Source organism: Mytilus galloprovincialis, chromosome 6, assembly GCF_965363235.1.
Source record: "Mytilus galloprovincialis chromosome 6, xbMytGall1.hap1.1, whole genome shotgun sequence".
Classification (NCBI taxonomy): Eukaryota; Metazoa; Mollusca; class Bivalvia; order Mytilida; family Mytilidae; genus Mytilus; species Mytilus galloprovincialis.
Genome location: NC_134843.1, coordinates 40514035 through 40528744, shown reverse-complemented (window position 1 = coordinate 40528744; position 14710 = coordinate 40514035). Strand labels below are relative to the sequence as shown.

The window sequence follows — 14710 nt, the reverse complement described above, 5'->3', positions numbered from 1 at the left end:
AAAAAACACATACATTTGTTACGACAAATGTGCAAGTTAATAAGATAACAAGCATTAGCCTTTCAAAAAGGGCTAGTCGACTCTTAGCTGATGAAAATTGAAAGTGCTCTCGCTTTGTAGATTTATTCATTTACTAGAATAGCCACGTGCATCAATCAACAAATTTTACCACACACCTGAGGTCACACGTTTTGAAGTAGTAACTCCAGAAGATTCGACTATTTATAGATAAAAGTTACCTGTGTACCAAAATCATGAATATGCATGATTAATGACCAGACAAAATCTAATTGCTAAAATAGGGAGGACAAATCCGATACTCTACGGGATTGAAGGACATTTACTAGGTTTGGATTGTCCTAACCAATCAATAAACTTTGATTTTTTCACATCTCGTAATATCTTCCAATCATGTAGCAAGAAAAATTCACGCACTGACTGTCCATCGTTCAATTCTTAATATCGACTCCTAGGAGTCGATGATAATGATGATTGATGTACCTTTTCTAAAATCTAAAGCACTTCTAATCACTTCTCAAAGCACGAAGCGTAGATTTCATTTGAAATTCTGTCACCTTTAATTATAGTAGAACTATAGATACAGACCACAATCGAAAAAACAAGAACTTAAGATTAAACGTTTAAGATTAAATCATTAATTGCATATTTTAATTTAAGCGGACGTGTATTTCTAAATTTTAACGAACTTCCAAAAGCATAGCCTGCATATTCAAATTAAACGGACGCTCAAAATCATATACTGCATATTTGAATTTAAACCGACACCAAAATCTTATACTGCATATCTAAATAAAACGGACAATCAAGATCATAATTTTATTCTGCACACTTGAATATAAACAGACGCTCAAAATAAGATACATACTGCATATTTGAATTAAAATGAACGATTGCATAATTCAATTTATTATTTTTTTACAACTAAATTTATAACTGCTGACTTATTTTTCATGAACCAGACTCCTAATCCAATTGTTAAACCCAGAGCAGCCACATATGGCACTGTTGCTTTAATTCTATTCCATATGAACATTGAGACCAATTTCTTAACTTCAGTCCTTAATAACTGGACGGACTGTCTATGACCAATTCTCTGAAAGTAATCGTATAATAATGGCCTCTTTGTTTCACAGAAATATCTGCCTTCAAGTCCCAACGTCTCCATTCTGTCCATGAACACAACAAGTAAAATGTCGGCTGCGTTAAAATCTGGACCTGTCAACCAAAACTCGTCTCCCTGTACAGTATCTGTTGAAATATATAAATAATTAAAAAAAAAAAAAGAGGTGGATCATTCATGCATATCTTGAATAAAGGCGAAAATTATGAGACCATTTTTTTTTAATTTATGACACTTTATATATGAATATCATGCACACTAGGTTTTTCAGAAGTTGTTTATCTTTAATTGGTGATCTGTTTATGTATAATCCGAATGGTATACGAGCTTGAATATGTGGCTCATATTCCGAGTCTGATGAATAATTTTTACGTTGCAGACAATTCAATACTAGTATCCACAAATAATAAATTAAAAACAGTCTGATATATATATACAATGGTTAAATGTTTCCATCATCACGAATACTTTCTTGTGTTTTTTTGTTTTTTTTTTTGTTTTTTTGTTTTTTTGTTTTCTTTTTAAAGAATGATAATTATACCTCCTTTACTAATTAAAAAAATATTTCAGGTATAGTCTGTCGTCAGCTTAAATCGCAAATGACTGCAAACTTTCAGTTCACTTTTGTACTAAAAATAGCAAAGATGGATGGATGGATGGTTGTTTAACGTTCAGTGCCAAATTAATATGCATATTCAGGACGAGAACATGTGAATGTAATTGAATATGAACCCTGTTTTGTGCTGGACCGACACACTGAGCCGGATTTTTTACATGCTGGTTCACAAGGTAGCGGTTCGCAGGAAGACATGTCAACTTACCCGGACACATTATTTTGATTCCGAGCCGATCAGTCTTTGCTCTTACTCCTATTGTTATAAACCTCTATTTGGTATTTCTGGTTATCGGAAATGTAAGACATAATTTAGCCTGTTTATGCTTTATAACGAGAAGCGTGACTTCAATCTTATAGTTCCCCCCCAAGACAACAAAAGATTTGAGGTCCACGACACTATATAGCAAAATAGCACAGAGGTAGGGCCAATAAATTAATTTATACCTACAAGACCAAACCATGGCCGTAATTCCAAAAGAAAACTTTGGTTTTAGTAAAGAATTATAGTTAGTAATAATTATTTTTTAGAGATAGTTACTCCAAACTTGTAAAAATACTTGCAGACTCGGGGTCCAAAGAGGATTCCAACCCAGGATAAAGGGAGGTTCCCAACCATATGTCTCCATTCAAAAAACATTGATCGTCACTAAAAAAGGAGCGGTCCCAACTCCCGGAACCCTCTCCCATCCCCTGGATCCGCTACTGTATTTCATCCACTTTAGATATCATTTGAAGGAAATAAAAATTTAGTAACATGTTCAGAAATATGGCATAATGTTTTATCTTTTATCCTGGGTTGAAATCCTGTTTGGCTGGATCTGACCCCGAATCTGAAAGTTTTTTTTTTGAGTTGTGAGTAACTATCTCTAAAAATTAAATATAACTATATTCTAAACTAATAAAAACCAAAGTTCTCTTTTGGAATTACGGCCATGGTTTCTCTTGTAGGTATACATTAATTTATTGGCTCTACCTCTTTACTTTTTTGCAAGATAGGAGTAATAGCAAAGACTGGTCGGCTCAGAGTCACCGAACGCAAAAAACCTATCAAACTGTAAACTTTAGTAAAAATTTCATTGCTTTTAGAAATGGTCCTGCCGTGAAATATATTTCGGGGGAAAGTCCTACCTCTTGTGATGCAGAACTATTTTTTTTGTCCGTGTGTGATTTTTCATTTGAATTGCTAAATTCTTTCTATTTTATCTAATGGTAGTATACTTAACCAAAGAAATAAGACTATATCAATCAAGAACGGATACCCGCCCCTTAGTATATTGAAGTGATAAATTCGATCATGTTAAACCAGGATTATATTACTAGAAGTTTATGCACATCATCTGGTAGTGTTCTATAACTGTGTTAAGTGTCATCGATATCTATTTAGCCGTTTAGGAGGATAAGCGCTGATAAGGTATATGGATAGTCGGGCAGACAGACAGACAGACAGAAGGGCGAACGGACGGAACGAATGGGTTATTCCTAGGTATAAATTGTCTATTCGAGGGTATACAAATGATTGTTTCAACAAATTTTATAATCAAATACGTTTGCACTAAGTTATTTTCTCATTTTACTTACTTTTACTTTTCTTCAAACATTCCTCTAAATGATCGCACTTCTGTTCGATTTCTTCTAAACATTGCACAACCAATTCTTTGTTAGCAGCGTCTGCAAAGAATTGTCTCGACTTTTCTGCTTTTGCGATATAAGAATCTCTTAAATCTGGATATTTCAGAGCTGCCTCTTCCAAACTGTTCACATTTTTCTCGGAGGAACCTAAAAGGGATTTTCATTATTTTCCATTAATAACGTTTATTTTTAATATTTCGGACAAAACAAGATTAGTATACCCAAAGTAACTTAGACTTTATTAAGTTATGACTAAATATCTATACTATTAAACGAGAAGACCTCATTTTTGGTGTCGCTTCTCCTCCTTCCACAATAAATTGATCATTGTGACTGTATGTCCTATGGGTACCATGCATAGTCGCATTTGTCATCCGTTCTTATGATTATTCGGTTTCGGTTATTTTGGGAGAAAAACGGAAAAAAAGAAGTCCGGATATGTGTCCGTCATCACCACGGCTTTTATTCATAGACAACTTCCTCTTCCGTTTATATTTCCAGAAGTTTGGTAAATTTACATTACATACCCTATATTATCATGTCTTATTTAAGATTCATTGCCTGAATCGTTATATAAGAATGTTGTCTCAAGTGTAAGCAACAACCCAGGCTGTGTGAAAATAAACACAATCATTTTTGTCATTCACTTATCGTCACGTAAATAACGACACATGCATAGCTTATATTATCTATACTATTAAACGAGAAGACCTCATTTTGTGTGTCGCTTCTCTTCCTTCCACAATAAATTAATCATCATACTTCTGTGTCCTATAGGTACCACGTATAGTCGCATTTGTCATCCATTCTTATAATTTTTCAGTTTGGATTATTTTGGGAGAAAAACGAAAAAAAATGCGTCCAGATATTTTTCCGTCATTGGACGAAATTTTAAGTCAGACTAGACTTCCGGTTTGCGTTTTTCTGTACTTTGAGCATACAAAGACTATGAATAAAGTGTATTTGCTATCTGCTATTATTTTCATGTTTACTATCCACGGCGGCCACAGAGTTTATTTAATAGAAAGTGTTTATATAATATGTCAATGACCGCTGTGGATCGATTTGTTAACTGCATGAGGATTGATAGTAAAAAGCAAATACATATAAAAAAAGAAGATGTGGTATGATTACCAATGAGACAACTGTCAATAAGAGACCAAAATGACACAGACATTAACAACTATAGGTCACCATACGGCCTTCAACAATGAGCAAAGCCCATACCGCATAGTCAGCTATATCAGGCCCCGATATGACAATGTAAAACAATTCATACGAGAAAACTAACGGCCTTATTCATATAAAAAAAAAACGAAAAACAAATATGTAACACATAAACAAACGACAACCACTGAATTACAGGCTCCTGACTTGGGACAGGCACGTATATAAATAATGTGGTGGGGTAAATCATGTTAGCGGAACCCAACCCTCCCCCTAACCTGAGACACTCTATTTATAATTAATGAATAGATAAAGGAATATGTGGTGTGAGTGCCAATGAGACAACTCTCCATCCAAATAACAAATTTATAAAAGTAAACCATTATAGGTCAATGTATGGCCTTCAATGTTCATAATGTACAGATAAGCACTAACATTATTGAAATTAATAGAAAAAAAATGGGAATTTCAGAGCCAAAAAATGAGGAGCCGGGTTACAATAACAATTGTCATGTCCCAAAGTACCTATGACTGTTGATACCTTTTCTAAAATTCTCCAATCATAAAATCTTTTACAAAAATGCATCCGTTCACCAAGTATATTAAGTAGAGTGGGTCTATATAATATATCAATGACTGTCATTGGATTGATTAGTAAACTGAGAATTGATAGTAAAAAGCAAACACACTTTATTTATAGTAATGCATGTTCATTATAGTGTAAATGTATGTTCAAATTGAAATACACAGAAAAAAATGGGAATTTTGGGAAAATAGGAAGAGGGGTAGAAAAACAATTGTCCTGTCCCAAAGAACCTATGACTTTTGATACCTTTCCTGAAATTCTCAATTCATTAAATCTTTTACAAAAATTCATCCTACAACACTTGACATACTTTCAACCACGCTCTGAATGTCCGCGATTTAACGGGTGTGTTCTAGCATTTATCATCCTTACTTAACGTATTTCAGTTTCGGTTATTTTGTATGTTTTGGGAGGAATATGATAATAAATGCGTCCAGATATTGTTTCCTTTATCGGACTGACTTTTTGAGTAAAATAAAAGACTTCCGCTGTTCTTTGGGCCTGTTTTAAAATTGACTATTCACGGCGGTCACTGATACATTTTATATAATATATCAGTGACCGTTTATAGTAATTAATGTATATATGTATGTTCATAGTATACAGAAAAACAGAAGGAATAAAAATCGGTATTTGGAAAAAAGGGGGAGGGCAAAAAAAAAAAAATGTGCCCAGTCCACAAGTACCTTTGATACCTCTTCTGAAATTCTCCAGATATATTTGTTTTACAGCTAACTCACGCTCTATTTACCCGCGATTTCGCGGGTGTGTTCTAGTCTGGATTGATAGTTAAGCATTATAGATGTAAACAGGACCGAAAAACTTACAAGATAACCACCTTTTAGTTCCCGCTTGGGAACCAAATGTTTATGTGACTGAGTATACATTTACATTGGAATAGTGCGCATCGTGGCTTGTATAAGATCGAGATTTGGGATTAATTCAATTTTCTCATTGTGAACTTTCAAATTTGGAATAGCAACATTCCAGAATATATAGATATTGAGAATACTTAGTATACTAATATGTCATTTAGTCTATAGAGTTGTCCCGTTGGCAATCATACCACATCTTCTTTATTTTATTTTTATCTCTTTAGTTTATACAATTCTTAGGCTTGCATTTGCTATCGTGATTTCCTTGACAGAAAGTTCGAACTAACAAGGATTCTATTGATCCAAAGTTTCTAAACAGTAAAGATAAAGTCGTCTCTTCAAAATCTCATTTATTTATTTATTTTGGCCGTGAAGAAATGTCTTCTGAAAAGACGACCACGGATATGTTTCTTGTGTCGAAACCACAATAAACTTCAAAAGTCGTAAGTACAGGGTTGATCAAACAGTTTCAAATGGAAAGTGCTTGTGCACTAGTAAGAATTTTACAGTAAAGTTTTGACTGCTTCTTCTTCAGTCGCCATTTCATACTTTTGACTTAACATTTGCTATTCAAAACAATGATTAAATGATATTAATAAATTCAAATTCAAATATATTTTATTGCTAATCAAAGCGCCAACAAGGATTAGAACAATCAACATTAATTACATATAAATGATTACAATTAAGTGATTCAATATGATTAAGACACAATGTTATAAAAAATAAAATAGAAACGGAAAACATCATACCTTTCAAATGTTTCAAGTAACTTTTGGGCACTTTAACACCGGAAGTTGACAAGTCAGGATTAAAAAACAACCCAAATGTGGTAATCTCTATTCTAATTCCACCAATAAACTGACGCAACCTTTGTACTTCTTTTCCCACGGGTGTGCTTAGATCAGGTACCAATATTGGCCCTGGAAAAAACATGGAGAAAAAAATCAATAGTATATGGTTTTAAAAACAAAACAGAATCACCTCACGGATGCTCGTTACTCTTGTTTTTGACCTTTTGTCAGGCATGTACAAGAATTACGGACATTTCAAGGCGAGGTAACTCGTGCGACCTTTCTATTCTCGTCCCAGTCATGTTATCATCGTCTGGTGACCAGTATAGGTAACAAAAGACAACTAAGGGAACACTGCGCCAACAGATGTCACACAAGGACGATATATTAATTTATACAACACTCTTAAACTATATGATTTGTTGATCGTTGATAACTTTACGTCCAGTGCAAAATATTTCATGCATGTTCAGGACGAGAACAAATTAACAATACATCCAATAGATTTGTCCTGCAATAAGGGTTGACCGGTTTCAAGGGTGGGAAATTTGGACTGCCACTCAAAAATGAGGAAAAATTGGATAGGGCTGAAGTTTAACCTTGCAGCAAGCCACCAACGGATCCCGTAAAGAGCTGTTGCAAGTATTTTCAGCGTGCACAGAGAGTAGTACTGTCTCTGTACGAGGCATCCGATTTATTATATCGAATTCGGGTCGGACGTTGCTGCGAGTTTATACATCCTACACAACAAAACAAAGGCCCCACATTAGCAAGGGTTTTATTGCCGGTCGGATGAAGATCAAGAGAAAATATTTCTGTATTCCCCAGTCACTCGTTGCGTATTAGAATAAATGCGGGTGTTGTACATGGACATCCAGAAAAATCTGTACTAAGTGCATTGTATATGCATTAATTTATTTATTTTTTATTTATTTTTTTTATCTTACTTTGACTTTGTTATTCTGTAGATACGTTTTGTGTGTTAAGGTTGTACCCAACACTTTAACTAAAATTAATTTGGCTCGTTTAATTTTCTTAAAATTTTGACAAAGTATTAACTGTGACCCTTTTACAAAAATATAAAAATTTCAAAAAATTTGAACCAACCGTTTTATTAGAAAAATTACACTGGTTATATAGCAGTTTGACAACACTTATTTTGATCATTGAGAAGCTAAATATATTCCCTTAACAACACAACGTAATTAAAACGTTTAGCTGATTTTACAGAGTTATCTCCCTGTAGTGTTAGGTACATGTACCACCTTTTAAGTTTTCTTATACGCTTGCTGAATTTACTTACCCGATTTAATTTCTTCGTCTATGTAGTCGATGATTTTCTCCGAATCCACTACAATTTCTTCTCCATCTTTTAACAATGGAACTTGTCCTAGTGGATTCATTTTCATATATTCCGGTGTTTTTTGTTCTCCGGTATGGATATTTATAAATTTTCGGTTGAATTGGCATCCTTTCTCAAATAAAGCCAACAATGCCTGCAATAGGGAAAAGACATTATGGCAGTAGAAAACAACAGGGAAAACTTCAAGGAATTTTAATTAATAATCGTTCATATTTTATTAATTACCTGGCGATAGTCTATTTGCCAATTTGACTCTGTAATTAGAAATCCATTCTGTAAGTTGTACCCCTAAGGAGGGACATACATTTTCATTGTCGAGCCAGCGGAAAAAGCAAATTTATCCGTGCGTTATTTATGTTATACCTTTTAGTTTTTCATTTAATTCAAAGTTTTATAATTGATAACAGTTACTTATATCTTTCACGTAAAATTAGATAAAATGTCGGTTTGTCACTTTCGAATTATCATGATTTTTGTGGAAAGAAGTCCATTATGTCTGATAAAGAACCAGGTTAAATAACAAAAGAAACAATTTCAATTTGTGACAACAAAAAAAAAGTTTTTAAAACCATAATCAAATCGGAAATTGGCAAATAGTAAATTTCCCCTGTACAGTTTTTTGGGTGAGAGATTTCTTTTGTTGAAAATTACAGAATACATATAACTGTGCCCTGATCATGCCACTATTCATTGTCTTTTTTTCGTGTTCACCAAAACTTCTTTTGCGCACGCGTTATAACCTATCTTGTTTAAGTTCAGTAATTTAGAAGTTCTCACGGTATACTAAGTATCTGGCAATCAAGTTCGACAACAATAAGTAATTTAATTTTGGATGTAACGCGTCTTCTGATTGGCTGACGTTATTTTGTTATGAGCCCATAGACATAATTTAGTCATGTGACCGTGACGTCATCAACGTTCTTCATGGTTTTCTACGGTTTAAAATGGAATTTAGAATTAAATTATAAGAAATGACTGTAATATTTTTTCTGTCTATTCGAAATAACACAAAAAATGTGGTGCACACTGTTAAATAACCCGCTACGCGCGTTATTCAGTGTGCACCAAGTTTTTTATGTTATTTCTTCATAGACAGAAAAAATATTACAGTCATTCCTTAAGTAATTGGAAAAAAAGAACATTTGGAATATTTTCTTATTTTCTTGAAGTACAAAAATGTACTGTCTCACTTGCCAACTCCGTTTTATGTTGATTGATTTTTTTTGTGTGGCTTAGTCCAGTAGGAAATATTTCATGCATATTCAAGACTAGGGAAAATTAATAATATATACAGTAGGAAATTTCATTGCAATGTTGTTTGAAAGGAATTATAGTTACTCAGAGGTAAAAAAAACCGACTGCATGTTGGGAAAAAAATCATAAAGGGGTAATGGGCTTGGCAAAGTTCGCCTAGGAAATCTCAATCAGTTGTTGGAAAGTGCAGAGAGGGCGACATTTGTTTTCACGAGGTAAATAAATTTCCGACAGTACTTTCCGACGAAACACAATAGATTCAATGGTCTCGGGTGGCACATAAGTAAAAAAACAGGAAATAGAAAAAAAATAAAAAAAAATAACATTGAGCAAACTTAGAAAAAAGAAATTGAACATAAACAATCATGTCGACCCAGAGGTCATATATTATTTTTTTATATGAATACTGTCCGGGCGTGGCTGCGTTTTTATGTATTTGCAAAGCGAAACGGATGCTTTACTATGGTCTTAACCACTAAGCATATTTTCCCTAGCTGCGTTATTTACCTTTTGTGAATAGTAAGATCCATGGAAGTAGTATAACGTAAATCGGTTGTCAGACATCTTGAATTTATTTATACACAAAACGTGGGCGATGAACTTTTGTTTTATCTTTTTTACATACTACATGTACTAGGTAACATCGTAATCATCAGCATGAATATTAAAAAGGCGAAAACGAAAATAATCTATTACAATAAGTTTATTAAAAGAAATGATAATAGATTAAATACATTTTAAAAGATCTTTAACTTCAATGACAAAATCCTTGATATAATGTTTAAAATGTTATACGGTATGCTGTATATTTATATGTTTTAAAGGGGCACTAGCTACGAGATATATAAAAAATCTAAAGTTTGATTTTTTTTTGTTTAATCAATAATGAAAGTGAAATAATGAAATAACAATTCGCTTTTTTCAGCCAAAAAGGTTCAATTTTGTCAAATTACGCTAAGAAACATTGATAATTAGTTATTCACTTGCAAGTGAATGAGTCAACCTCTTTAAATCCGTATTCATGTGAACTTCAATTTAACCCCTCGCTAGAGATTGACAACACATGCATTGTACGTGTACTGGTTATTTAAAGAAAAAGAATGTCAACAATGAAAGTGAAACTGCGGTAAATCATTTGATTAATAATTCGATGCACATAAAATCATTCTTATACGGTTAAAAGCAATGAGAAACATCTATTTTTAATCTATAAAATAAAATCAAACAGACCTATAAAAATCCAATTGCACGTGTTGATTTAATCTATTCATATCTTTATTTATGTTTACATCGCTTATATGGTCATCTGAGGTCAAATCGATAGTTAATTAGATGGCGTCTGGACTAAAATACACACGAAACGAATCTATATATTATCTACCCCATGCTCTGTAAACTGTTTATTTTAGACTTTTGATAGTTGGATAAATGCTTTACATTGTTATAAATCAAATATGAGAATTTGAGTCAAATCGGTGACCATGAATTTGACAGCTAGTGCCCCTTTAATATTTATTACTGTATATGTATGTTGTTTTTATATAGATTATCGGAATTCCAATGGGGACTAACTGTGCACCACTTATTGCGGACCTGTTTTTGTATTGCTATGAGTTACAATTTATGACAAAAATAAGCAAAGACCCATCGAAACAACATCTGATAAACAAATTTAATAATACTTTTAGATATTTGGATGATATTTTGGCTCTCAATAATGACGACTTCAGTATGTATATTAAAGAAATTTATCCTGTTGAACTTACTTTAAATAAAGCTAATACTAACAATGACCACTGCCCTTTCCTCGATCTTGATATCTATATCACTAACGGAAAGCTGAATACTAAAATTTATGATAAAAGAGATGATTTTTCATTTCCTATCGTTAATTATCCATTTTTAGATGGTGACGTTCCCTTGTCACCATCTTACGGTGTTTATATATCTCAACTTGTACGATTCGCTCGTGTATGTAACAATGTTTTAGATTTTAACGAGAGAAATTTATGTACTAGTATTACTGAAAAATTATTACACCAGGGTTTTCGATATCACAAACTAGTCAAAACATTTACTAAATTTTATCATCGGTATAAGGACATCATTCGTAAATATAGCTCAACATGCAGACTTCTGATACGTTCAGGTATTTCACATCCAATTTTTTATGGAAATATTCTTTATAAAGCACAAAGGTGTCAGTATTCACCTCAAAAACTAACAAAACCTTTGAATAGACTTATTAAGAAGGGATATAGTTACGATACTGTTGTCAGGTCGTTAAAGATTGCATATTTTGGCGTTAATATTGATTCACTTATAGGGTCTTTGCATCGGAACTAAACACATTTATTCAAAAACCAGTTGTTGGCATGACACGGGTTATGTTCTTCTCATATATGTTATGATGGTATGATACTAAACCCCTAACGGGAAGGATTGTGCCTGATTTTCATATGATGAAATCATAATCTTTCAGTCAGTTTAATTGAAGTCTGGAGCTGGCATGTCAGTTAACTGCTAGTAGTCTGTTGTTATTTATGTATTATTGTAATTTTGTTTATTTTCTTTGGTTACATCTTCTGACATCAGACACGGACTTCTCTTGAACTGAATTTTAATGTGCGTATTGTTATGCGTTTACTTTTCTACATTAGCTAGAGGTATAGGGGGAGGGTTGAGATCTCACAAACATGTTTAACCCCGCCGCATTTTTGCGCCTGTCCCAAGTCAGGAGCCTCTGGCCCTTGTTAGTCTTGTATTATTTTAATTTTAGTTTCTTGTGTACAATTTGGAAATTAGTATGGCGTTCATTATCACTGAACTAGTATATATTTGTTTAGGGGCCAGCTGAAGGACGCCTCCGGGTGCGGGAATTTTTCGCTACATTGAAGACCTGTTGGTGACCTTCTGCTGTTGTTTTTTTTTCTATGGTCGGGTTGTTGTCTCTTTGGCACATTCCCCATTTCCATTCTCAATTTTAGTATTTATCGTATCTCATGAGACTGTACATATTGGCTTAATACATGTATAGAAAAATGTGTCTTTTATAATTGTATTGTGTAATTGTATTCCTAAGACGTACAAAATACAATATTTAATTGAATTGTAATACTATGTAAATTAATATTTACTAGACATGCTAGAACTTCTTTAATAACATGCATTCAACACGATCAAAATAAATGGTCGATAGAGTTTTTGGATGGAGAGGTTGGTTATAAAAAAAATATTGCACGCATGAATGTGCTTTTCCTTTACTGGTTTTTATTGCACGTTCTTATATGTCGTATATGCACGTGATGCTGTTGTTACACAGACTAGTTCGTGCCTTTCCTAAATAGTGAATCTCATCAGTGCTCGTCTTTTTGTTATATTTTTGTCAGTTATGATTCTCCGAGCGATTTAGACCTATTATACAATTCAAAATGGAAATTGGGAATGTGTCACAGTGAAAGAGACAACAACCCGACTAAAGAGCAGAAATAGCCTGAGGCCACCAATGAGTCTTCAACACAGCGATAAAATCCCGCACTCGGATCAGGCTTCAGCTAACCCGAAACAAACGTGTACATGTTTAATGAAAATGGACGTCACATTAAACTCCGAACATATAAATGAACTACAATTAAAAAGAAACATACAAGACTAACAAAGGTCCGAGGTTCCTGACTTGGGACACTCAGGCTAAAAAATTCGTCGGGATTACACATGTACTTTATGAGATCTCAGCCCACCCTCTATACCTTTAGCCAAATAAAATAAACAAACACACAGCAATACGTACAGTAAAATTCAGTTTTATTATATATTTTAAACAGACACTTGGTGAAGGTTTGGTACCATCAAAACATTTAAGCCCGCTGTTATTGTTTGCACCTGTCCTAAATCAGGAATCTGATGTTCAGCAGTTGTCGGTTGTTGATAAGGTTCATAAGTTTTTCTCGTTTTCCGTTTTTTTATATAGATTAGACTGTTGGTTTTCCCGTTTGACAAGTTTTACACTAGTAATTTATGGGGCCATTTATAATAACTTGCGTGTGTGAGCCAAGGCTCCTTACTTTTATAAGACGTGACTTAGATGGAGAGTTGTCTCATTGGCACTCTTACCACATCTTCTTATATCTACTTATCTATTATTAAAAACAGAATATTGATTACATGTTTTTTTTGTGCCGACTTTGAGCTGTTCAAATGTCGTATACAAATTTTAGACTCACACCACCTTGTAACAAAAATAAAAGAATCTTATAAAAAGGGGGGGGGGGCAAATATTAACCTTTTCTGTAAGTAAAAGATGTGGATCTACATTAAGGACACATTTATGTGTCTGAATAAATACTGTTGGCCTATCATTTATGAATTCCGTTAAATGCTTGTCCCCAGTCAGAAACCTTTAAGTCAGTGGTTGTCACTAGTGTCTGTCTGTAATGTATAATTTTCGTTTGTTTTTATACCCCCATCCGGAGAAGGGGTACACTGTTTCCCCCCACTGTCTGTTCGTATGCATGTGCGTCCAAAGAACTCAACGTCGCATTAATTTTTCCAAGGAATTATAATAAGAAACCAAAATTTCCTGATTTCTTTTTTTCAAAACCCATGAGAACATAACAGATCGTGTGATGCGTTTTCAGATTCGTCGCCCATCAATTACCTGTAACATGAATACTACTATATCTTAACAAATATTGGACTGGTATAAAATTGTCTTGGAATTTTTCTAGGGAACAAGTCTACAAATAAGAACTTTCAGAATTCTGTTGTCAGACTTCATGTCAACATACCAAACCACGTGATGTGGTTTCAGATTTATCATCCATCAACTTCCTGTTAATCGTCATGCTGATAAAAATTATATTCTTAAACATAATGATAATCTATGACATGTGTGACACATTTCTTAGTTTCTTAAATCCAGAGCCCCCTCCCCCCTGCAATTTGCATTTTTAGTCAATTTCTCCTTTAACGAATATTTTAAGCGAGGGTATAGAGAGTTACAAAAAGCTACATAGTTACACTTGTTGTATCATAAATTATGCCGTTTGTTTCTCGTATGAATTGTTTTAGGCAGCAACCATTTGATTTTCTGGGGGGGGGGGATAGATTGTTTTTCGCCGCAGGCGAAAAAAATAATTTGTCCAGAAAAAAAAACCATAGCCCCCCCCCCCCCCCCCCCCCCCCCCAGAAAATCAAATGGTTGCTGCCTTACATTTTGTAACATTGGGGCTTTTTATTAGTCATTGAATTGTATGAGTTTTTATGTTGTTCAAAGGCCGTATAGT

General features: G+C 33.7%; 1 protein-coding gene across 1 annotated transcript; it reads right to left on the bottom strand.

The window, feature by feature from the left end:
• Positions 1-822: 822 nt before the first annotated feature.
• Positions 823-10042, bottom strand: LOC143079566 (ganglioside-induced differentiation-associated protein 1-like). Its single transcript, XM_076254973.1, has 5 exons — positions 9933-10042; positions 8112-8304; positions 6767-6937; positions 3336-3533; positions 823-1269 (listed from the first exon to the last, which is right to left on the bottom strand). Exons 1-5 carry the CDS (start codon positions 9987-9989, stop codon positions 929-931), a joined length of 960 nt encoding a protein of 319 aa, XP_076111088.1. The 5' UTR covers positions 9990-10042; the 3' UTR covers positions 823-928.
• Positions 10043-14710: the final 4668 nt, after the last annotated feature.